General features: G+C 40.6%; 1 protein-coding gene across 2 annotated transcripts in view; it reads right to left on the minus strand.

The window, feature by feature from the left end:
* Window positions 1–24096, minus strand: part of SE (C2H2 zinc-finger protein SERRATE (SE)) — a 41053-nt gene extending 16957 nt beyond the window's left edge. For both annotated transcript variants that reach the window (XM_089440638.1, XM_089440637.1), the window contains exon 1: window positions 23491–24096. In XM_089440638.1, the coding sequence (XP_089296764.1) occupies window positions 23491–23882 (392 nt within the window). In that variant the 5' untranslated portion in view covers window positions 23883–24096. The remainder of the gene's footprint in view (window positions 1–23490) is intronic.
* Window positions 24097–25405: the final 1309 nt, after the last annotated feature.

Raw genomic sequence — 25405 nt, forward strand, 5'->3', positions numbered from 1 at the left:
CCGATAAAAACGTCTTCGGGAGTCTTGGAGCCCAACGCTTGATTAGGGCATCTATTTTGAACATACACGGTGGTGTTTGCAGCTTCAACCCATAAGAACTTTGGAGGGCTTTGATCATGAAGCATGGCACGAGTGGCTTCTACGATATAAGGATTCTTCCTTTCAGCAACACCATTTTGCTTAAGAGTATATGCAGTAGTAATCTCCCTCTTAATGTCAACTTCTCTACAATAATCTTGGAACTCATTTGATTTGTATTCAGTTCCATTATCGGTCCTCAATATTTTGATTTTCTTCGCGGTTTGATTTTCGACCAAAGCTTTGAAAGAACGGAACCATGAGAATACTTCGTCCTTCTTCTTCAAGAAATATATCCAAGTCTTGCGAGAGAAATCATCTATAATGGTTGCATAATATAAATTTCCTCCCAATGAGTTCACGAGCATTGCACCAGATAGATTAGAATGAACCAATTGCAAAATGTCTGTGGTCTTGCTATCACTTGAGGGGAATGGTCCCCTTGTATGTTTTCCCTCGGCACATCCCTGACATACACCTTCATGCTCTATTTTGAATTCAGGCATACCTGTAACCATCTTCCTTGCATCGGGTAGAGCCTTATAGTGAAAATGAGCAAACCTTCGGTGCCATAGTTCGGATTGAAGAGATGTGTCACAAGACATAGCTCCCAATGGACTTCCTCCAACTTGATATAAACTGTCAACCCTGAATCCAAGAGTAAATGCTTCTTTGAAATTTCTTTTCCATACACGTACCTTTCCATCGATGAATGCCACCTTGAATCCTTTGTCTTCTATCGTCGATATAGACACAAGATTCTTCTTTAGATCAGGTACATATAGTACTTCTTGAAGATGAACGGTGTTACCTTGATTCAATTGAAGGGTAACATTCCCAACTCCCTTCACGGGTGGCATTGTCTCCAAGGATAATTTCCAAATTTGTATCCTTCTCTATCAGATTTGAAAGAAATTCCTTGTACTTGGTGAAGTGCCTTGAGGCACCACTATCAATCAACCAATTTCCCAAATTATCTGGAGGAGAGGCAGTACAGAGGGCATATATAAGATAAAATTCCTTTTGCTTAGAATTTACAACATTAAACTCATCATACCTGGAGTTTCTTGTTCTTTTAGAAGCTCGATCATTTCCAAGTTGAGTAGCAGAAGCATTTCTTTTCCCTTTGTTGTTGACCCTGCCATTCTTTTGATTATTGATGTTGCCCCTGGAATGATTGTGATCATCATCATGAGACGTGTCCCTTCTACTCGAACAATCCCTAGCATAGTGACCAAACTTGTTGCAAACGAAGCATCTTCCCTTCCTTCCATTTTTTAATCTCGGTCTTCCTTGACTTTGCTTCTTTGAACCTGCATTGTTCTTCTTCTTAGCATGAGCGGAGAATGCGATAGGATTATTCCTATTCGAAGGCAACTCCAATTCCATCATCCTTGTTTCTTCTTGAGAACATCTAGTCAGCAATTCTTCAAAACTTGGAATCCTGTCGTTGTTAAGAATAGTAGTGTCGAACACATGCCATTGTCGAGGGAGTCCTCCAAGGGTAATGAGGGTAAGCCCCCTATCAGAAAGAGTTTCTCTAATCGAAAGAGATCATTTTTTATCTCGGTAATCCTCATGAAGTAGGATTGAATATCTTCATTTCTTCCTTTCTTTATATCCTTCAACTTGTTCTTGAAGAAAAGTATTTGATTCGCATTGCTAGATTTGAACATGCCAACCAACCTATCATATATCTCTTTTGATGTGTTCAAATCGGAAATCTAAGAAACTAAATGCTTATGAATAGAATCCATGATGATCTTCTTGGCTTTGACTTCACCCTTCTTGTACTTGGTCTTAGCAGCAACCGGTGCATTAGAAGGAGGTTCTGAAATCTTTCCTTGCACATAATCCATCACATCTTGCTCTTCTAATGTCAAATCAAGAGACATCTTCCATGCATGATAATCAGACTTATCATGAAGCTTATCATCAGATGTGAAGTAGGATGTGGAGGCCATTGAGACTTGACTTTGATTAGTAATTGCTCCTCTTAGTGATTGCTTTTCACTCTTGCTTGGGCTTTGTCTTCACCTAAGCTCTCATACCATGTTAATTTTAGGATAACAATGGTATGTTACTTCAATTTCTTTATTAGCCCAATATCAATATCCAGTGCAGCAATCACATCATCATGATAGTAAAAGGCAGATAGAACATAAACAATAACAGTAGAAGACAAGCCAACACAAGAGGACACAAGATATGGCACCAGCCAGGGACAAACCCCAATGTGGGGAAACTCTTGATCAATTCTTCTTATAATTCTTCAAAAGTTCAGCAGAGAGAGTACAATTTACAATATTCACTTGCTCAATTTGTTCAGTCAAAATAGCAGAAACAAAAAGCCCTAACTAGAAAGTCAGCGCTAGTCAACAGGGCTGAAATAGACCTCCAAAACAGCTCGGTCAACCTTGGTCGACTCAACCTCCAACAACAAGATAATGCAGCCCAAAACAGTCCAAAAATAACCAATCAAACCTAGTCAACAAAAGTCAACACAACAACTAGAACTAGGGAAGTCAATGTTGGTCAACACTAGGGTCAAACATCCTCTATTTTCATGCCCAAAATTGTGGCCTGCCCAAACAGATGTCTCCCTCACAAAACCGCAGTCAAATAGGGTCAATGCTGGTCAAAGTCAGCCTCCTAGAATTTCAACCTCCTAAAATTTCGGTCAAATCTAGTCAACATGGCAACTAGAAAATCAAACCTTCCTTTGCACGTGTGGAGAGAGAGAAGCCCAGAAATTTGTACCTAATCAAGATGAGAGAGAGAGAAAGATGAATGAGAGTGGTGTGTCCAAATGAGGATGAGGCATCATGTATTTATAGGCAAACATTGAGAATGAATAGACATCACTGTTGGGCTTCTCAGCCTCTACATGAGTTTGTTGGCCAACCTTGACAATTTGTCCATAACCAAAATAAATTCACAACTTCATTTGTACATGTCAGAATGGGATGATCTTTAGAAAAATATCAACTGCTTCATAAGAGTTGTCCAAAGTGATGTTTGGCCCTAGTTTCCAAATTTAACACTTATTGCTCCCTGTTGTACCATATCCCGGATAAAGTGGTACCTGATATCAATATGCTTGGAGCGGTCATGAAACACGGGATTCTTAAAAAGACAAATCCCACTTTGGTTGTCGCAATAGATCACGGTGGTATCCAACACGTCTAAACAGCTCACTAAAGAGCTTCCTCAACCAAACAGCGTCACAAGAGGCCATACTAGCGGCAATGTATTCGGCCTCAAGGGTGCTCAAAGCAACCAACTTCCTTCTCATCCAGTATATCGAATCAGAACCCAGAGAGAAGCAACATCCAGATGTGCTTTTACGGTCCACCACACTGCCAGCCCGGTCAGCATTAGAATAACCATGGAGCCTTACATTCTCGGCAGTGTATCTCAATATATAAGTGATTGTGCCCCGAAGATATCTCAAGAGATTCTTGGCAGCAATCCAATGTATGTGATGAGGCTCGGCCATAAACTGATTCAATGTGTTCACTACAGACATATGTCCGGACAGGAGTTCACCAAGAACATCAGGGCCCCCACGAGTTGACGATACTCAGAAGGATTTCCAAATTAGGCCCAGCAACACTTTCGCATAACTTCTTGAAGTTAAGTTCCATCGAAGTAGTCACAAACTTGCAGTCCACCATCCCAACTCTTTCAAGTAGCTTCACAATGTATTTTCCTTGAGAAAGGAAAATCTCACGTGCCTTTTGCCAGACCTCCAACCCTAGGAAGTGATGCATCAATCCTAGGTCCTTCATCTCGAATTCAAAAGCCAACTCCCTCTTACATTGATGAATAAGAGGGTCTACACCAGTCATAAGGAGATCGTCCAAATGAAGTACCAAGATGAGAGGTCTATCATTCTCAACCTTAAAATAAAGGTTCTGATCAGCTAGCTTCATCAAATTGTTGTCGATCCTCTCATACCAAGCTCGGGGAGCTTGGTTCAACCCATAGAGGGATTTCGTCACCCTACATACATATGTCTGACGATCTTGAACTTCGAACCCCTCGGGTTGTTCTACATAGACTTCCTCCTTAATTGAAACATGTAAGAAGGTGATCTTGACATCCATCTGATGTAGATTCCATCCTTGCGAGGCAGCAAGAGCTATAATCGAACGGATGGTGGTATATCAGGCAACAGGTGCAAATATCCATTGTAGTCCACACCTTCCTTTTGAGAGAAGCCTCGAGCAGCAAATCCAGCCTTGAACTTTTCAGCGCTTCCATCAGCTCCATGCTTGATCTTGTAGAGCCATTTCGAGGTGATAACGGATTTGTCCTTGTGTCTAGGGACCACATCCCAAACATCATTCTTCATTATCGAGTCATACTCTTCGTTCATAGCATCCTTCCAAACTTGGTGCTTTACAACTTCTTCAAATGTGCAAGGCTCAGATTGAATAATGGTGCTCATTGCAGTTAAGTACCCTTGGTACCTATTCGTCGTCTTACTTTCACGAAATATCCCCCTTGGTGCAACATGTCTCTCGACATCTTCGAGAGTTTACCTAAGCCATGAGGGTCTCCTTTTTTAGGAAGAGGGCTCATGAGGGGGTGGATCAATGGGATCCATTGGTCCTTCAACATCGGGCATCGGCTCATCCTACAGTTCTCCCTGCTTTTTCCTAAATCTGCTTCTTTGTCCTTCCTTGGGATAGGAAGGACAGCTCTATCTCATGACTTATCTTCGCTTCTCTATGACCAGGCACATAGATTCTATGTCTTAGAAGTTTCATTGTAGCCCACAAATGTTCATTTCTTCCCAAAAGCATCCAATTTGCTTCTCTTTTCTTTTGACACATGAAAATATACGAGGCTACCAAAAATTCTAAAGTGAGGAACATCAGGTTTCTTACCAGTGAAAACTTCTTCGGGAGTTTTGGATTCCAACACTTAATGAGAGCACCTATTTTGAACATACACGGCAGTGTTGGCAGCGTTGGCCCACAAGAAGTGGCACGAGTGGGCTTCTACAATAGAACAGTTCTTCCTTTCAACAACACCATTTTGTTCAAGAGTATGTGCGGTAGTAGTCTCCCTCTTAATGCCAACTTCTCTACAATAGTTATTGAACTCATTTGATTCACATTTGGTTCCATTATCAGTCCTCAATATTTTGATCTTCTTCCCGGTTTGATTTTCAACCAAAGCTTTGAAAGAACGAAACCATGAGAATACTTCGTCCTTCTTCTTCAAGAAGTATATCCATGTTTTGCGAGAGAAATCATCCATAAATATAGCATAATATAAATATCCTCCCAAAGAGTTCACGGGCATCATACTAGATAAATCAGAATGAACCAATTGCAATATGTGGGTAATCTTGCAATCGTTGGAGGGGAATGGTCCCCTTGTATGCTTTCTTTGGGCACACCCCTGACAAACAGCTTCATGTTCTACTTTAAACTCGGGCATACCTGTCACCATCTTCCTCACATCGGGTAGAGCCTTATAATGTAGATGGGCAAACCTCTAGTGCCATAATTCGAATTGATATAACCTATCAACCCTGAATCCAAGTGTAAATGCATCTTTGAAATTTTTATTCCACACATGTACCTTTCCATCGAAGAATGCCACCTTGAATCCGTTGACCTCCATTGTCGAGATAGATACCAAGTTCTTCTTTAGTTCAGGTACATATAGTACTTCTTGTAGATGAATGGTGCTACTTTGATTCAATTGAAGAGTAACATTCCCAACTCCCTTCACGGGATAGGTGGCATTGTCTCCAAGGAAAATTTTCAAATTTGTATCCTTTTCAATCAGATTTGAAAGAGCTTCCTTATACCCAGTGAAGTGCCTTGAGGCACCACTATCAATCAACCAATTTCCCAAGGTGTCCAGAGGAGACGCAGTAGAGAGGGCAGATATAAGATAAAATTATTTTTGCTTGTTATCAGCAACATTAGATTCATCATCCCTGGAGTTTCTTAATCTCTTGGAAGGGCGACCATTTCCATATTGAGTAGCGGGAGCATTCCTTTTTCCTCCGTTGTTGAATCTGCCATTGCTTTGATTGTTGTTGCCCCTGAAATAGTTGTTGTTGTGGTTGTCATCATCATGAGGTGTATCCCTTCTATTAGGATACTCCCTAGCATAGTGGCCAAACTTGTTGCAAATGAAGCATCTCCCCTTCCTTCCATTCTTGAAACTCGGTCTTCCTTGACATTGCTTCTTTGAACCTGCATTGTTCTTCTTTTTAGCATGAACGGAGAATGCAGTAGGTTCCTTCCTATTTGAAGGCATATCTAGTTCCATCATCCTTGTTTCTTCTTGAAAACATTTAGTCAACAATTCTTCAAAACCTGGAATCCTGTCGTTGTTAAGAATGGTAGTATTGAACACGTGCCATTGACGAGGGAGTGAGCAAGTTCCCTATTAGCAATAGCTTCTCCAATCGAAAGAAGATCATTTTTTATCTCAGTAATCCTCATGAAGTAGGATTGAATGTCTTCACATCTTCCCTTCTTTATATCCTTCAGCTTGTTTTTGAGAAAAAGAACTTAGTTTGCATTGCTAGCTTTGAACATGCCAACCAACCTGTCATATATCTCCTTCAATGTGTTCAAATCGGAGACATAAGCAACTTAATGCTTATGAATAGAATCCCTGATGATCTTCTTTGCTTTGAATTCACCCTTCTTGTACTTTGTCTCAGCAGCAGTGGGTGCATTTGAAGGAGGTTCACAAATCTTTCTCTGCAGATAGTCCATAACATCTTGCTCTTCTAAAATCAAATAAAGAGACATCTTCCATGCATGATAATCAAACTTATCATGAAGCTTGTCATCAGATTTGAAGTAGGATGTGGAGGCCATTAACTCTTGTCCTTGTCCAACAAATCTCAGTGATTGCTCTTTTCACTCTTGCTTGGGCTTTCTCTTCACCTTAGCGTCGATACCATGTTAATTTAGATAACAATGGTATGTTCTATGCTTAAGAGCAATTTACTTCAATTTTCTTATAAGCCCAATATTAATTTCCAAATTAGCAACCACATTGACATGATAGTAAAATGCAAATACAACATACACAATAACAGTATAAGACAAGCCAAGAGACAAACCCCAATGTGGGGAAACCCTTTGATCAATTCTTCTTATTATTCTTCAAAAGTTCAGCAAAGAGAAATAGTACAATATGTAATATACACTTGCCCAATCAAAGTGAAATCTGTCTAGTCAAACAGTAGCCACAAAAAGCCATAACTAGAAAGTCAACGCTGGTCTACAAGCAGATTTTGACCTCCAAAACAGCTCAGTCAAACCCAATCAACTCGGCCTCCAACAGTCATCCAAAACAGCACAAAACAGTTCCAAAAAACTCATTCAAACTTGGTCAACGTAGGTCAACACTGCAATCAACGCTGGTCTACAGGGCAGATTCTGACCTCCAAAACAGCTCAGTCAAACCCAATCAACTCGGCCTCCAACAATCATCCAAAACAACTCGAAAAACTCAGTCAAACTTGGTCAACACAGGTCAACACTGCAGTCAAACCCTTCTGCAGTCAACACTGGTCAAACACTATAGATTGCCTTGATTTTTGTGCCCATAAATGCGGCCTGCCCAAACAGAAATTTTCCTCACAAAAACAAAGTCAAACAGGTCAATGTTGGTCAAAAACCTTCCTGAAATTCGGTCAACACTGGTCAACATCCAAAACATAAAATTGTCGTCCTTTACTTCGCACGTCTGGAGAGAGAAGCTGCCCAGAAATTTCAACCCAATCAAATGGGGAGAGAGCGATGTGTGTAGATGAGTGAGCAAATGAGGAAGAGGCTTCTTCTATTTATATGCAACGTTGAGGATGAATAGACTGTTAGGCTTCTGAGCCTACATTAGTTTGCTTGCCGACCTTGACAATTTGTGCATAAACAAAATAAATTCATAATTCCATTTGTACATGTCAGAATGAGATGATCTTTAGTTCAATCCTACACCTCTCGGAGAGAGGAATCCAATAAAAATATCAGCTACATCATATGAGCTGTCCAAGGTGGAGTTTGGCCCTAGTTTCCAATTTTAACAACAGGACATGGCATTTGTTGTTAGATTCACAAAGAAATTAGATAAAAAAAAATGACCTTCAGTACAATTTTTATAACTTCAAATAGACTACAGATGCAAATCTGTAAAAGAAAATTAAACAATCAAGCAATACAGAGAGTGTGTCAATATCAAGATATTGATATCAACAATCATATCTTCTATGCTAATAGACCACGATGCTTCCTTTGAGATTTATTTTTATGGTTTTTTAACTTGTTTTGTCGATTTTTTAGGCAAAAATGTAAGCGTTTTTGGCTATACATTTCCTAAATCCTGGAATGCTGACAAAATTTGCTTTGAAGCCCAGTATGGAACCTAGGATCAACACAACTTGTATGACATTGACCTCATCCATGGATAGGACATAGTATTTGTTGTTAGATGTATAAAGAAATCAGATAAAAAAATGATCTTTGGTACAATTTTTATAGCTTCAAATAGACTACATATGCAAATCTGCAAACGAAAATTAAACAATCAAGCAATACCAAGAGAGTGTGTCAATATCAAGATATTGATATCAACAATCATATCTTCTAGGCTAATAGACCACGATGCTTCCTTTGAGATTTATTTTTATGGTTTTTAACTTTTTTTGTCGATTTTTTAGGCAGTAATGTAACCATTTTTGGCTATACATTTCCTAAATCCTGGAATGTTGACAAAATTTGCTTTGAAGTCCTTAAACAACCCTCCAGCATTGGAACCAAATTTCCATAATTTGATATGGCCTGAAACATTTCAGGGTTGTATCCCCCACATGTCTGTTCAATTTCAACATCCAAAGCACTGAACAGCATTTCAAACAACTCTGGTAAGCATTTCCAGTAACTTAAAATGTTTTTTGCGCACATCACCGACAACATTAATGAGCAGGCAGAGAAGTTAGCTAACTAAGCAATAACAAGAGAGAGAAGATTGGAAAATTAGCAACTTTGGTTAATTGCTTTCTCCATGTATCACTTTATTAAGATCAATTGTTTCTTCATTCAATGGACCGCTTTTCTTGCATCCCAAGCAATATAATCAAAACCAGCCAAGTCACTTAAAATCAACCAATTCTTACTCAGCCTGGTCAGAAAACAAGTTGAGTCGATGTCTTACTCACCTCAGTCAGAAAACAAATTGAGTTAACTTCTGACTCAGTGAAGTCAATGTCAGAGTTAACAGCGAACTCCATCTCGCTAACTTGCTAAATTGGCAGAGGCAATTTTCAGACCCTGATGTTGGCCATGTTGCCCTTGATCTAGAGTACCAAGTGAGGCTTGCCACTAAGGTGCTAGATTTTCCGGCTTATCCTATTGTTTCCCTTTATCTAGAGTAATTTCTGAGGCTTTGCATTAAAGTGCTAGATTTTGCAGTAACAGGCCCCATTTCAATAAAACATGTAACTATCTCGTCTTGCCTTTTCAAAAGCCTCCCTCCCTTCATTTATCAGTGATTGCTTTCATATGTAAACCAATCTTGTAAAACTCCGACTCCGTATTGACTCGGCCGGCTCGATTTCAATGACTCGGTTGTTGTAAAAAATACATTAAATATTTATTTTTATTATAAAAAACATAATTTTAAATATTTTCATTCATGTTTCCAAACACACAGTATTAGAATATAGATAGAAGACAACATATGATCAAAGTAGGCTCATGAATATATCCATTATATCAAAATGGCACCCAGTGCACTGTCCAATACATACATGATGATGATATAGAGATCAAAACAAAAACACATAACCAAGGAGGCTAAAAATGGCCTCTACAACAAAAGTAAACTGTGACCAATACTATTGGCTACTACTAGAGGAGCCAAGATCATCTGGATCAACCACTGGTATCATATCTACATGCTTCATAGTTTGTGACTCATTTTTAATCTTGTACCCTCGTCAATCATCTTAGACCATCTTACCAAGATGGGATGTTAATAGATGTATTCATGAAAAGAACTACAAAAGCAATTTGTATGTGACACAGATCAAGATATAGGATCCCTAACGCCAAAACTTCTGCATCCACATCTACATGCAGTCATGACAGACCCATCTACACCCCATAGAATATTTTGTGGCTATTCTCTAGTTTTAGGATCCCTTTGGATAACTTCAGGTTTGTCCCATCAACTTTGTAATATGCATAAAGATAAACTGCCATCTTCCAAGAGAGAATTGCACCTATAAACATTCTAACTAGGATCACATGTCTGGTCAGCATTTCAATTTCATGTGCCTTCTTTATTACATGGTTCTCAAATAGCATTATTGTTTACTTAGAAATTCACATTGTTCCTTGAGAACTTTTATACAATGAAAACACTCTGGTTGTCGCAGAGGATCACGTTGGTATTCAGCACATGTCCAAACAGCTCATTGAAGAGCTTCCTCAACCAAACAACTTCACAGGAGGCCATACTAGCAGTAGCAGCTATGTATTCAGCCCCAATGGTGCTTAAGGCAACCAATTTGTGCTTCCTACTCATCCAGGATATCAAAGCAGAACCCAAAGAAAAACAGCGTCCAAAAGTGCTCTTGGGATCCACCACACTGCCAGCCCAATCAGCATCAGAATAACGATGCAGCCTCACATCTCCGACAGTGTATCTCAATCCATGAGTGATTGTGCCCCGAAGATATCTCAGAAGATTCTTGGCACCAATCCAATGTATATGACTCAACCATATATTGGCTCAATATGTTAACTGCAAAACATATGTTAGGACGGGAGTTCACCAAGAACATCACAGCCCCTATGAGCTGACGATACTTAAAAGCATTTCCCAATTCAAATCAAACACCACTACCGCATAACTTCTTACAATTAAGTTCCATCGGGGTAGTCACAGGCTTGCAGTCCACCGTCCCAAATCTTTCCAATATCTTCACAACATATTTTCCTTGAGAGAAGAAAATTCACTTGGCTTTTTCAAGACCGCCAACCCTAGGAAATAGTGCATCGGTCCTAGGTCCTTCATCTCAAATTCATAAGCCAACTCCCTCTTACATTTGTGAAGGAGAGGGGTTTCCACCTGTCAGAAAGAGGTCGTCCACATAAAGTACCAGAATGAGAGGTTTATCATTCTCAACCTTAAAGTAAAGGTTTGGATTAGCTTCACTTCTAGTGAATCCCAGCTTCAACCTGCATACATGAGATTCATGATCATGAACCTCAAACCCCTCGAGTTGTTCCACATAGACTTCCTCTTTGATTGAACCATGCACGAAAGCAGTCTTGACATCCATCTGATGTAGGTTCCATCCTTGCGAGGCAGCAAGGCCTATGATCAAGCGAATGGTGGTGTACCAGGGAACAGGTGCAAATATCTCATCATAATCTACACCTTCCTTTTGAGAGAAGCCTCGAACAACAAAGCGAGCCTTGAACTTTTCTGCACTTCCATCAGCTCCATGCTTGATTTTATAGAACCACTTACAGGTGACAACCGATTTGTCCTAGGGTCTAGGGACCACATCCCAGACATCATTCTTCATAATTGACTCGCATTCTTCATTCATAGCATCCCTCCATACTTGTTGCTTCACAGCTTCTTTGAATGATGAAGGCTAATTTTTAATGATATTGCTCATGGCGATCAAATATCCTTGATACCTGTTCAGCTTCTTGCTTTCACGGAAAGTCCCCCTTGGTGCAATGTGCCTCTCAGCATCTTCGAGAGTCTCCCTAAGCCATGAGGGTCTCCTTTTCGAGGAGGGCTCATGAGGAGGAGGATCAATAGGATCCATAGGTTCATCAACATCAGGGATCGTTTCGTCCTCTTTTGCACCCTCATTTCCAGTGTCATATTCTTTGTCCTTCCTTAGGATAGTAAGGTTGTTGATTTCCTGAAGGCCATATCTTCGTCGAAGGTGACATCATGACTTATTTCAACAGTGAACATTTCTTTGGGAGTCTTGGAGTCCAATGCTTTATGAGGGCATCGGTATTGAACATACATGACAATATTTGCAGCTTCAGCCAATAGGAACTTCAAAAAGCCTTGATGATGAAGCGTGGCACAAACTGCTTCTACAATAGAGTGATTCTTCCTTTCAGCCACACCATTTTGCTAAGGAGTGTATGGCGTTGTAGTCTCCCTCTTAATGCCAGCTTATCTGCAATAATCTTGGAATTCATTGGATTTGTACTCGGTCCCATTATCAGTCCTCAATATCTTGATTTTCTTCTTGAATTGGTTTTCGATGAAGGCTTTGAAGTGTCGGAACCAAGAGAGCAAGGTCCCTATCCAAACAAAACGAGATATTAATTCATAGGAGTTGGAGCTGTGATGTGCGAAGGACTGTTCCTGAGCTAAATATACAGTGCAATCCATAACAAAACTGTGCTTTTTAAAGTCAACAGACTGTACCATCCCAAGTCAACAGACTGCCCCATTTGAGCTATGCGAAGTTAATATACTGACCCATGCGAAGGTCAGAAGAGTTATGTCATCCGAGAGAGAGATCATTTATATATGCCATCAGATAGACCATATGAGGATCTCTGTTGTGCTATCTTGCCTTCAAGCTACTGATCAAACCTCTCTCAAAACAGGGGAATTCAATCAGAATGCTCTACGTTCTTTTCTATATAAATATGTAAACTGAGAAGTGAATGTGGATCTCTGTTATATAACAAAATTAATGTTGACAAGAATACTGCAACTGCAACAAGGTTAATATATACTGGGTCACTGATCTGCTATGGCAAAGTCAACACCAAGTCACTGACAAATAGTTGTCGATTATAGAAATACCGGCCCATACTAAATGTGTAACATGAATACTGCCATATCAGGGTTCTACTTCTTATTCTTCTTATCAAGTCCGATTCCCTTATCAACAACAACCATTAGATGTAAGTTCTTCCGAAATTATCACATTTAATCAATCTTGATTTCTCAAAATATATTTGAAGTCGTGCATACAAAAGTATGTCTTTCCTTGCAGCAAGTTTTGAATCATATAGCAAATCAGGCTACGCTCTTCAATTGTTCAAGTCTTCGCTTGGTCTATGATTGTTGTAATTGAGGGGTCGAATTCAATGATTTTCACAAAGAAATAATTAAGCAGATTTTTCCACAATTTCTGGATGAGGCACAGTGACCTTTATGTTGAGAAATATTACCACTGAGATATTCTAACGATACCTTCAGTCAACCACGGAGGTATAATAAGGTCACAAAAATCAGTAATAGCTTGGCAAATCTAAGCTACCATTTTTCATTGCCAATAAAAAAAATAACAGCAGCAGAGCTAGACACTTTAGATAACACAAGTTGGCTTGTAGCTATTGTACTTGTTGATCTGTAATTTATGCCCTAGTGAGGGTTAGAAATCGCAGATGACTGCAATCTAGCCATTCGTCAGATAATCAAAGTCTTAAAAAAAAACCCTTACAGTTGAAGATCAACATTCAAATTTATAATATCAGCCTTTGAATATTGAAAGGAAGATTTCATAAATGCATCTTCAAAGCACTATTGTAGCTTGAAGGAAATTCTGAAATGAGCATGTTTCTGGCTATGCTTGAATGGCCAACAGTTGGCTTCCCCATATGTGTAGAATGTTAAAAATATATCACTCACAGTTGATGCAACTTCAGATTGGTTACAAGTTCTTCCAGTCTTTGAAATATAGAGACAGCCCAAGGGCAATTAAAAGTTGACAAAGCAAAGTATGCTTGCAATTTCCTTAAACAGTTCACGTAGCAGTTTAAGATCAGTTTCAGACTTAACAAAAGGACTGCTTCCATACTGCTCATGGATGGAATCTCAGATACTACTTAGAAATTTATGGTGATACAACCTAAGGCCGGATAGGTTAGGTCTGCAAAATAATCAACCATACCTTATGAATATTGAACACACCTTGGATCATCACTGAGAATTGTCCACAAATATTTTGTTATTGCTTTTTACTCTTGCTTGAGCTTGTCCTCTTCTGCCTCCGATACCATGTTAATTTTAGGAAACAGTGGTATGTCCTATGCTTTAGAGCAATTTTACTTCAATTTCTTTATTAGCCCAGTATCAATATTCAGATTAGCAATCACATCAACATGATAGTAAAATGCAGATAGAACATAAACATAAACAGTTGAAAACAAGCCAAGACAAGAGGGCACAAGATGTGGCACCAGTAGGGACAAACCCCAATGTGGGGAAACCCTTGATCAAATCTTCTTTTAGTCTCCAATAGTTTTGCAAAGAGAGATAGTACAATTTACAAATCTGTTAATTTATAACAGCAGCAAAAGAGCCCTAACCAGAAAAGTCAACGCTAGTCAACAGGGCAGATTTGACCCTCAACAAATCGGTCAACTTCAGTCAACTTCAGCCTCAAAACAGCAAGATAAAACAACCCTCAAAACAGTCAAATTCAGCCCAATCAAGGTCTGGTCAAACAGCCCAGAAATTCGGTCTCCTGAAATTTCGGACGTGTGCAGAGAGAGGCCCAGAAATCCGTACCCAATCAATGAGGAGAGAGAGAGAGAAGTGTGAAGATGAGAGTCCAAATGAGGCTAAGTCACCTTCTATTTATATGCAACATTGAGGATGAATAGACGTGATTGTTGGGCTTCTGAGCCTACATAAGTTTGCTGGCTGACCTTGACAATTTGACCATAATCAAAATAAATTCATAACTTCATTTATACATGTCAAAATCAGGTGATCATTAGATCAATCTACACCTCTCGGAGAGAGGAATCCAAGAAAAATATCAGCTGTCATAAATAAGATGACCCCTGTGGTGTTTGGCTCTAGATGCCAATTTTAACACTTTTCGCTTCTGGTTCTATCAACCCCACCTCAAAGGAATCTTCAAAAAATATCTATGCATGAGGAAGAAACTTAGATAAGGGTCACATGCACTTGCATACATTTGCATTGGTAGATAGATATTTACTGTGTGGCTTGGTTGTTGCTCTCTTTTAGTTAAATTGCAGACACGTTACCATTGCTTGCTTTCACAAGGAGAGCTCAACACCCTCAGGCACATTAGGTTGTTTTGACCCTGCTTAATTTCCATGTTGCTTCCCTCTTCCTCAAGCCCAAGTGACCACCCAATAGAATATTCTAGAGTAGATCAGGAGAGATCCACAGCCAGTTAAGGATTTTTCACCCATCTAGAAAAAGAATTAACCCTACATTCTATTCCAACTTTACTTGATCACCAAATAAATTAGGTAACAGACCTTAACGCTTGTTGTTTGCTGCGTTTATTTGGTTTGTAAGGGATCAGTTAGGATTACAGGGCCGACTAAAGACGTGGATAAGAGTGTAGCGAGTCCACTCGTACAGAGGGCCGACTCCCTCAGTTGAAATAGCTCTGAGGAGAACGACGCAGGTGAGATTTTTCCCAAGGCCGTGTTTGCATTACAGAGCCTCGGACCACTTCAGTTCTGCACTTTGATTGCCACTTGCAAGGTTACGGGAATGATGCTGTAATCAATCTCGTCTCCTACCATCAGTCGACCCAGTCTTTGCAGAATTCAGCTCAGGTAGTCGCACCAGTCCCACCCGTTTTCAACAAAAAGCATGAATTCTGGCTTTGGGTGCTCCATTTATTGATCCGCCTCTCCCCCATTCGCTGGATCTGACAGGAAGCCGAGAATCAAGTTTTGCAGCGCTCAGGCATGCAGGTGTTGGGTTCTTCATTTATTTGCTGGGGCATACAGGTATTGGGTTCTTTACTGACAGGCAGCCCGAGGATGGCAACAGCAGAGCAGCAGTGAGGAGCAGGGCAGATAACTGGCAGGCAGCCCGAGCATGCACGTCAAGTGTTTGATGGAATCTGCCCATTAAATTCTATTGTGACTAATACCAAGATGGTGGTAGACGGGTTCTCTCTAAATCCTTTGATGAATTTTACTGCTGAGGAACAGACAGAGACAAAAGAATGAATTCCAAATCCAGGGATTGGATTTGTGCAACGTGACGAATTGTGCCAAGATGACATGTTTAGCCTTGCTGAATTATCAGCTATTGCAAACCAGCAAGAGCAAGTGGTAGTCAGCCTGGAGTCCGATTTTTCATTCTGGACAGCTTGGTAAAACAAATGCTGTGGAAAATGGAATTTCTCAAAACTGAAAACAAGCAGCTTCGTTCAGAAATACACACCCTCTTTGCCAGAGTTTCAGAAGTGAAGAGGGATAATTTATCCCTTAAGAATATGTTACATGAAACTAAAGAACAGGAAATTCTCCATCCTCCAAATGGTGCACTGCATGCAAAAATCCTTGACCTTAAAAGCAAGCAAGAAGAAATCTGATCCCAACAAGCCACTTTCAAACAAGAAACGGAGACACACATCAATTCTTGGGTACAGGTGGTTCAAGAGAAGGATAAAACTCCTACCCCTCTTGCAGCAGTCGAGAAGGTGATGCAAGCAAGACTTGGGGAAGAACACAACAGAGGGGCAAGAGAATTGAATCTCAAGGTGAGAGGTCTCCCTTTACCCCACCCCTCACCGGATCCTATGGAAGTGGGGGCTAGGTTCCTTCGGGACACCCTTAGCCTCCCTGATATAGCTTTGGACAGAGCTTGGCTGGGCTACGACTCCACTCTCTTCCTCAGGTTTCGAACTGCATCTGACCGACTTTGCACCCTCAGGGCTAAGCGGAAGTTGTTTTCTCTTCCCAACAGGATTTTCTTGGACGAGGACCTCACTCGAGCACAGGTTGTGGAACTTAAACAATCCAGAGAACAAGTTATGGTAGCACGACAGGCAAGGAAATGGGCGGTTATCAGGAATCTCCGGGCAGTCATTCGGGATTCCTTCCCACTTGGGTGGAAACCCCGAACTGGAGGTTCCAAATGACGGGCCCGCTTGGGGAGGCGACAGGGTACAGGCATTTCTATTCGTTGTTGGAATGGCAATGGATCTTTCTGGTCATCGTCGGGACTCTTGTATGATGCTCTCGAATCAACGGACATCCTCTTCGTGACCGAGACTCATGCAAACCATGTTCGACCCCTCCCAGATATTGCAAGTTACCATTGGATCTCAATTTGCAGGCAGGAGACGAGGAGCTCAGGAGGGGTCAGAGGATCAGGTGGAGTTGCTTGTTTGGCTAGTGACTCACTCCGGAACAGGGTATCTTTGGTAGTCGAAGATGAGTTTGCCAGGTTTATGTGGATTCGGATTAGTGTCGGAGTCGGACATCTACATTGTAGTTTGTTACTTCCCCCCAGCCTCTTCACCATTTGTTGTCCATAATGACTCAAATTGGGATCCCCTTATAGACTTCTACACTGACATCACCCGGTATTGTGTTGTTGGGGAAGTCATCCTCCTAGGTGACGAGATCTCCAGATCCCTCTCCACGATCGATCAAAGGACGTATTTTGTACTCAAGGGATAGATCTAGATTCAGTAGGGCTTCACCGGATGTCAGATGATGCTTTAGGGCCCATTACAGTTTATGGTAAACATCTATTGCAGTTGGGGGAATCTCAGGAGTTGTTGATTCTAAATGGTCTCCCCTGTTTCCCAAACTCTCACTTTTTCACTTGCCAGCCATATGGCAAGGGTGCGAGTGTAGTTGATTATGTACTCGCTAGCCATAACTTGCTCCCTTTTATTCGCCATCTCTCAGTCTCCCCCATCCCCCTTGCTGATCATGCACTTATTTCCTTCTCTCTCCGGTTTGACCTTCCCCTTCCACCCCATCCCTCCCCTCGGGGCCCACCCCGAACTACCTTCCGATTTGACGAAGGAGACCCTGACATTTTCTCCTCTACCCTATGCAAGATACTCCCATCGAAAACCTAATTCTCCTTGCTTGACTCTGCTTCCACTAAATACACCTATCTTTCAGCTGCCATTTGGGAAGCAGCACTCAAATCCTTCCCCCACTCCGCTCGTTCCACTTCCATCTCCCCTAAAGTTGGATCTTGCCCCATGAACAAATGGTACGATGATGAATGCAAGACTCTACATCGAGAACTTCAATATGCTTTCACCCACTCTCAACCCTCCTACTCCGAACTCAAAGCCTCTTATTGTCGTCTTCTTCGTCACAAGAAACGACTCTTTGTCTCCCATAGAAGACGGGAACTTTCTACTCTCCTTGTCCATTCCCCTAAACAATTCTGGCGTACCATCCTTCCCCGATGATCCCCTATTCCACCTGACCTCGACCCTACATCCATGTTCTCTCACACTTCCAACCTTTATGATATTCCCAGGCAGGCCCAAATTCATGTTACCTCCCCACCGTCTTCCTGTTATCTATTCTCAGACAGATATATTAGAGAGGCCATTTGAGTGATGAACAACAGCAAAGTAGCCGATGAGGAAGGCTACCAAGCAAAGTTCTTTAAGCACGGTTTCCGTGCTTTGGTTAGCTACTTGGCTGATCTCTTCAACCATGTAGTTCGTGAAGTTTTTCCACCGACATGGGCACACCACATCATCCATCCGATCCACAAATCAAGTTCCAGCTCAAATCCCAAGAACTACAGAACGATCATGGTGGGTCATACGTTCTCAAAGTTGTATGCTATTATTCTACGTAGGAAGCTCTCCAGTGACCTTGAGGAGAGACAACTCAGAGCTAGAGGACAGGCAAGTTTTCGACCGGATCATCAGACCATTGACCACATTTTCACCCTTCGCGCTGTGATTGAGGAGGCACGACACCACTCTTCGAAAGTCTACTATTGTTTCGTAGATTTTCGGAAAGCTTTTGACTCTGTTCCGAGGGAGGCCTTGCTCCAGAGACTCAAAGATATTGGCATTTCTGCAATCCTGTTGACCGTTATTATGCGCCTATATGAGTCTGTTCTTGGTCATCTTCACGCAGCCCATGGGATGTCTGATTTCATTCGAAGCACTATTAGGGTTAAACAGGGTTGTCCACTGTCCCCTACCCTGTTTGGGATCTATATTGATGAGTTGGAAGCATTTCTACATGAGCATATCTAGGACACTGATGCTGCCTTCTTCACCAGGTTCTAATATCTATTCTACTCTTTGTTGACGACGTGGTCCTCCTCTCCTCATCCCCAGAAGGATTACAGAGGCAATTGGATGCCTTAGCTCTGTTCTGTGACCATCGACAGTTGACGGTCAACCTGGGTAAAACCAAGGTTATGATCTTCAATGGGGTGAAGAAAACCTCAGACCTTCACTTTCTATTCAGAGGGGAGGAGATTGAGATCACCAACACGTATACTTACTTGGGGGTGCAATTTTCAGTCCCCGCTTCAGTTTGCGACCAGCGCTTCAACCTCAAATCAACAAAGGATATGGATCCTTAACCCTTCTCGGGAGGCAGTGCTTTCAACATCACTTCCAGAACATCTCGTCCAAGATGAGCGTCATGGACAACTTGATTCATCCCACTGTTCTATATGGCTCAGAGATTTGGGGACCGTCTTTACTTGAGTCAGACTAGGCTTCAGCTGAGAGAGTCCAGATTCTTCTTCTCCGCCGCATCATTAGGTGCAAACTAACAGTGCCACAGCACATCATCCTTGCAGAGTTTGGAGCTCAGCCCTTTTGACTTGAGACGGTCTTCAGATTGGTTTCATTCTTTCATCGTGTCCAGGGCTTGGCAAACTCGATAAAGAGTAGGGATCGTTACCCTTACCTGGCATATTGCTCTTCTGAGACTATTTCCCATTCTACCCCCTCAAGCCAAGCCAGATGTTGGTTTACAAGAGTTTCAAACCTCTTAGAGTCAGTGGGAATTCAGTTGGATCGTCTCCCTCCTTTCCGATATTCTTTAGATGCTCCTGGTCACCTTTTACCTAATAAACAAGAGTTAAACAAGATCATCAGGGAGGACATCTACAGGCAGTTCGTCCAGGTCACCTGGGTCAATGCTCCAAGAGGGTTGCACCCAAAGATGGCCTTCTATGCTAAGCACTTCTTGGAGTTGAGAGATAGGCTCATTGTTTGACCCCAGTATACGTTTCACCACTGGATGCATGCTCTTCTCATAGACTTCGGGTAGAGACAGACCACCAAGTGGATAGATTAGACAAACTCTGCCAGGTATGTCATTTACAGGAAGTGGAGACCAAGGTGCACTTCATCCTTGGATGCCCTGTCTACTACGAGATCAGAGGAAGGTTTCATTGCTTGTTCAGAGATTCTCGGACCCTCACCGACTTTTTCAGGTACCCCAATCGGAGATGTTTGCCCCTATATATACAGGAGGCTCTTAGTTCTGAGCGCATATTCTTCAACCTCCCATCAAACCAGACCCCACACAGAGGATCACGACATTTTTCAGGGTACTACCTTCAGACAATGGCACCAAGAGATCGATTGATACCAGTACATATCGAGACTCCAGATTAGTGAGGAGTTGTGGGACCTCACCCTGCTACACGAGATCTCATTAGCAGTTTCATCTCAGATCAGGTTCCTGGGAGATAGACTAGGTCCTCCAGCATTCAGCAGCGTGTGAACCCCCCCAGGACACGATTTAGTGGATAGTCTACACTTGCCATCGGCTCTTCATCGTGCCAACAAACATTGTTGAGTTTCTTCAGCGTTATTCATTCAGCCTCAGATGTTAGGAGAGATGGATCTGATCCTCAAACCTATTAGTTCCTGGATCTTCTCCGCTAGAACCAAATGTTGATTTACTTCATGCATTGTATCTTTTATAGGATACCGTATGGTTCTCCCACTTTGTATATACATTAGTGTACTCAACAATCCCTTTGACCTACTTTATGGTCATTAGTTGGACATAAATATAATTATCTTATCTTATCTTTACAGATTTGCTTATTAACTACGACCAATTTACTATTAGTTAGAAAACACAGAGTAGAAGGAAGTACCAACTAGGCAGAAAATTAATAAACCTAAGTTCCCTTAACCGTTCGCTTTATCACCAAAATGGGTAACAAACCTTAATGCTTGTATTTTGGTTGCATTGGGTTTTACTGATACATAGCCTAAATAGTAGAGAATTCTTAGGTACTATGCATTTGGTGACTAGTGTTGTTCTGACTACAAGTATAGGCAGGGAATTTTGTAATTTATATTTTTACATTGTAAATATTTTTGTTCTATTATATATATATAAAGAGAGAGAGAGGGAGAGCATGTTCATCCATTAGTGAGGTCAATGAATCTAGACTTGCTTTTTTGCCTTATTAGGTTAGTCTCTTTCCGTACTGTAATTATTTGTAAGCTCTTTTGATAAAGGAGAAGCGCTGAAATGGCGAAGTCCAACAAAATTTTAGGCAAGTGCAGCACAGATGAATGACACAAAGAAGAAAAGTGCAAAACATAAGTTACAGGGAAGAAAGAATGTGTGACAAAGAAAGCTAAAAAGTCAGTGGGAATCAAAGCGACAACCATGGATCTGAAGAGTTAAAGAGGAAGCTAAAGAGCCATGTTGAATACGCAAAGAAGCAAAAGGAAAACAGAGTTCATAGAAGCTAGATCCAAAAGGGTTGGATCCAATGGTCGAAAGCAAGGAGTTTCCCACGGTTGGGCGAGCTTCAATTCCCATGAGGGCCTAACCTGAAGCCAATGGGGCACCTTGAAATAGTGGTCAAAAGTGTGGTTGAACCCAAATAAATTATATTAAATGATCCCGTGACCTGTGCACACACATGTCGATCAAAGCCCACCCTCATGTCCTTCAATTTTTATTTTAAGCCCCTAAGGGGGCAGCTTGATTGGTGATCATCATGAAATGACGTCTTTGTGAATTATGTGGTTTGAGGTTTAAATCCCCCTGATCAGCCTTGTGAACCACGTAAAGGAGTGTGCATGGGTTCACCTAAAGGTTTAGTGGTAGCAGTCGGAATCTACCCCATGTCACATGGGTACAAGCCTGGCCCGTTGCCAATTCCTCTAGATGCATTTAAAAAATAAACAAAAAACAAATCAAAACAAACTAGGACTATGGCCATTGAAGTCAGGTTAGTCAATACCTTTTGAGTTGTAAAATTGCAGTGAGAGTTTGAGAGCCAAGCGTAGAGCACTAAAGTGAATGACTAAATTATATACATGTATTTCGCTGAGTAATAAGATATTGGAATGAGCAAACAGTTCCCATTATATCAGTGTGATGAGATTCTTGTGATGTCTGAGACTCTGACAGCTTGAAGTCAGGTTAGTAAATCCATTGCCAGTACTTTTGAGTTGTAAAGTTGCAGTAACAGTTTAAGAGCCAAGAAAAGTGAAAGACTGAATTATATACATGTACTTCGCTGAGTAATAGGAACTTGGAATGAGAAAACAGTTACCCTTATATCAGTATGATCAGGTTCTTGTGATGTCTGAGACCCTGAGTGCTTATATATGTCTGAGACCCTGAGTGCTTATATGACCATTCATGTTCTAACAGCAAGTTTCTATTCAAACCTTTGAGTTGCAGACCGCTGTATATCGTCTGCTGAGTTTGAAGTTTCGGTGAATTAAGCCCATTGCGTCCCCAACTATGCCATTTCAAATCAGATGAGAGTTGGAAGCTCTGTGAGGTGAACTGAGTGACAATAAGGTTTTGAGAAGAGGAAAGAAGGATCATAAGTGAGAAGTAGAAGAAATAATGAGAACAGACAAAAGAATGGCAGTGAATGGAGAATTGTAAGCATTGAGGACAAGAATTGAGAAGTTGAAGAGCGAACAACAAATCAAGGAAGCTGAAGAGCAGCCCAGAACTGTAAGTCGACAAAGTAGACTACGTGAAAGATGGAGGTAAACATTAATAGACTGGATTAGCAAGATGAAACGGCGTATCTGAAGAGGATCTGTGCTTCCAGTATTTCCAAAAAGCACCCAACTGCAAAACATTTAGTTGTTGAACCTGGCACTTGGAAAAGCTCTAATCAGATTCTAGGATGTCTCGCTACCCGCTGTGAGAACAAGCAAAGTAAATTGACCCTCCGATGGTAAGATTAAGCCAATTTCTTGGGGCCTTCATTCTTTGGTTTGATTACCACTTTTTTATCAGTATTTAGCAAATCAACTAAATTGTAGGGAATTCAACGTCATATCGGCTTCACAGAATAATCCATGCAAGTCTAACCTGAAAATGCAAAGAAAAAAACTAAAAACCTATCATAACAAATTCCAGCGTCAAACAGGTGTTGCAATGTCTAGATTTCATCGTTATATGTTTGCAGATGGTAAGTTGGAGTCTAACTTTAGAGCGCATTGGGGATTTTCTTTTAGGTGAGGTTCTAGTAGAAAATGACAATCAACAAGCAGGTACCCTAAAAAAGCTCAACCCTAATTTGCCATTACTGGCTCCAACGAAAATACAACTAAAGCACTGTAACATATTTTAGAACCCAATATTATAAAGAATTCAAAAGCTTTAAGGGTCAAAAATTAATAAATACCTTCTATCGTCAGGATTAAAGCCTGCCCTGGGGCTGCCGCGGCGACTGTCATAGACATCATCTCTGCGGGACCTTTTGTAAGGAGGAGAACGCCTCGAAGGCGGAGAGTGGCGACGATCACGTGGGATGTAGGGAGGCGGGCTGGGGCTATGGCGACGCTTGTAATCCCTCGAGGGGCCTCCTCCCCCGCTGCCCATTGCAGGTGACCGTGTTCTTTCGTGATAGTCTCCTCCTCTGCGAGGTGGCCGGTCGTCTCTCTCGTCTCTTCGTTCTCTCGAATCCCTGTCCCGCTTACTCCGTTCTTCCGATGGCTTTTCCTTTTCCTTGCGGTCAGATGGGCGGTCCCTGCGCCGATCTAGGGTTTCCGGGGGCATGTCCAGCACCTCCGCCATCGAAATGCAAGAGCCTGGTAGCTGAAACCTCTACCAAAGTGACGTCTCGAGGTCAAATCTCGCTAACTGGTCTTTACGATGCAGGGTAAAAGCACCGTCAAAACTATAAATCAGCGCAGAGCTCTGATCTGGAATGCATTGCAGTGAGAACGAGATACAGCAAATGGATATACGGGTGTTCCCTTATTAAAATAATATATAAGTTTTTATGATCTGATATCGACAATCAATAAGCCCTTGGTTTCGTAACATTGATTGCAATATATACACTGGATATCCACCATCAAATGTGTGTTGTACTTTGGTCAAATGTGTATCTCTCATTTGAAGGGATAGCTAAGTTAAATTTATTAAAAATCAAATTTAATAATTTAAATGTCAATGTATTCAAGTTTTTGTGATCCATAATGAATTAAATTTAAAATATTTTTCAGTAGAAATCATCAGCCCCAGATGAAGAGGTAGACTCTGGCAAACGCTTAAATGGAGAGTAATGTAGAAACATTATTTCAAGTAATGACTACATTGCTTTCTATTTAAGCCTTTGTCATGATCTCCCTTTTCATCTGGTCTTGACGATAAACCACACTTATTGGTTCGAAACACGTAAGTCATCTATCGAAAGACTTTGCTTAATTTAAATGTTTTTTATTATTTAAAATATTTTTTACTTAGATTAGAATGAGCATTTTTCTTATTGAAATTTTGAGTATTTTAAATATTTTAAGTATAAGCACAAGTTTTTCTAAATTTGTTTTAAACTTTATTCTAAACTTTTAACTTACTTCAATTATCCATAGAAGAAAGATATTTTATTCAAAACTTTTAACTTACTTCAATTAGCCATGGAAGAAAGATATTTTAATTAAGGGATAAAGGAAGAAATTATTTTACATAATAAACATTATATTAAAAATAATATTACATTAAATTTTAAAAAGAAATGGTAAGGTAATAAAGAATTAGAGATAAAATGAAGATTAAGATAACATTTTATTTTGGATAAATTATTCTTCTATATAATAGATAAGTTAGATTTGGTATATTTTAAAGAAAAAATGATTAATTTTAATTTCGAAAATTAAAAATATATCTCTAACTTGATTAATATTAAGGATAAAATAAGCATTGTTAAAATAAAAATAAATTTTTAGAGATGGACGTGGACTGCGACAGGGCTGCTCCCTCTCTCCTCTCCTGTTCATCTTGGCTATGGATGGCTTGAGTTTATGGATCAAAAAAGAGGTGGATGAAGAACAAATTCTGGCACTGGTAATGGGGAACAATATCAAAATTTCTCATGGTTTTTTTGTTGATGATGTGCTCATCATGGCTATGCTGAATCGTCTTACATGGCTGAATCTTTTTCATATATTTAAAAAATTTGCTAATGCTACTGGCTTGAATATGAATCTACACAAATCTATAGTATATCATGATATGGGTGATATGGAAGTCATTGATTATATTAAAAATCTTTTTGGTATTGAAGCGGAATCAATGCAGAATGGTATGCAGTATCT

The sequence above is a fragment of the Pinus tabuliformis genome, chromosome 9 (assembly GCF_031772625.1).
Source record: "Pinus tabuliformis cultivar Carrire ecotype Pingquan chromosome 9, CPIR1, whole genome shotgun sequence".
Taxonomy (NCBI): domain Eukaryota; kingdom Viridiplantae; phylum Streptophyta; class Pinopsida; order Pinales; family Pinaceae; genus Pinus; species Pinus tabuliformis.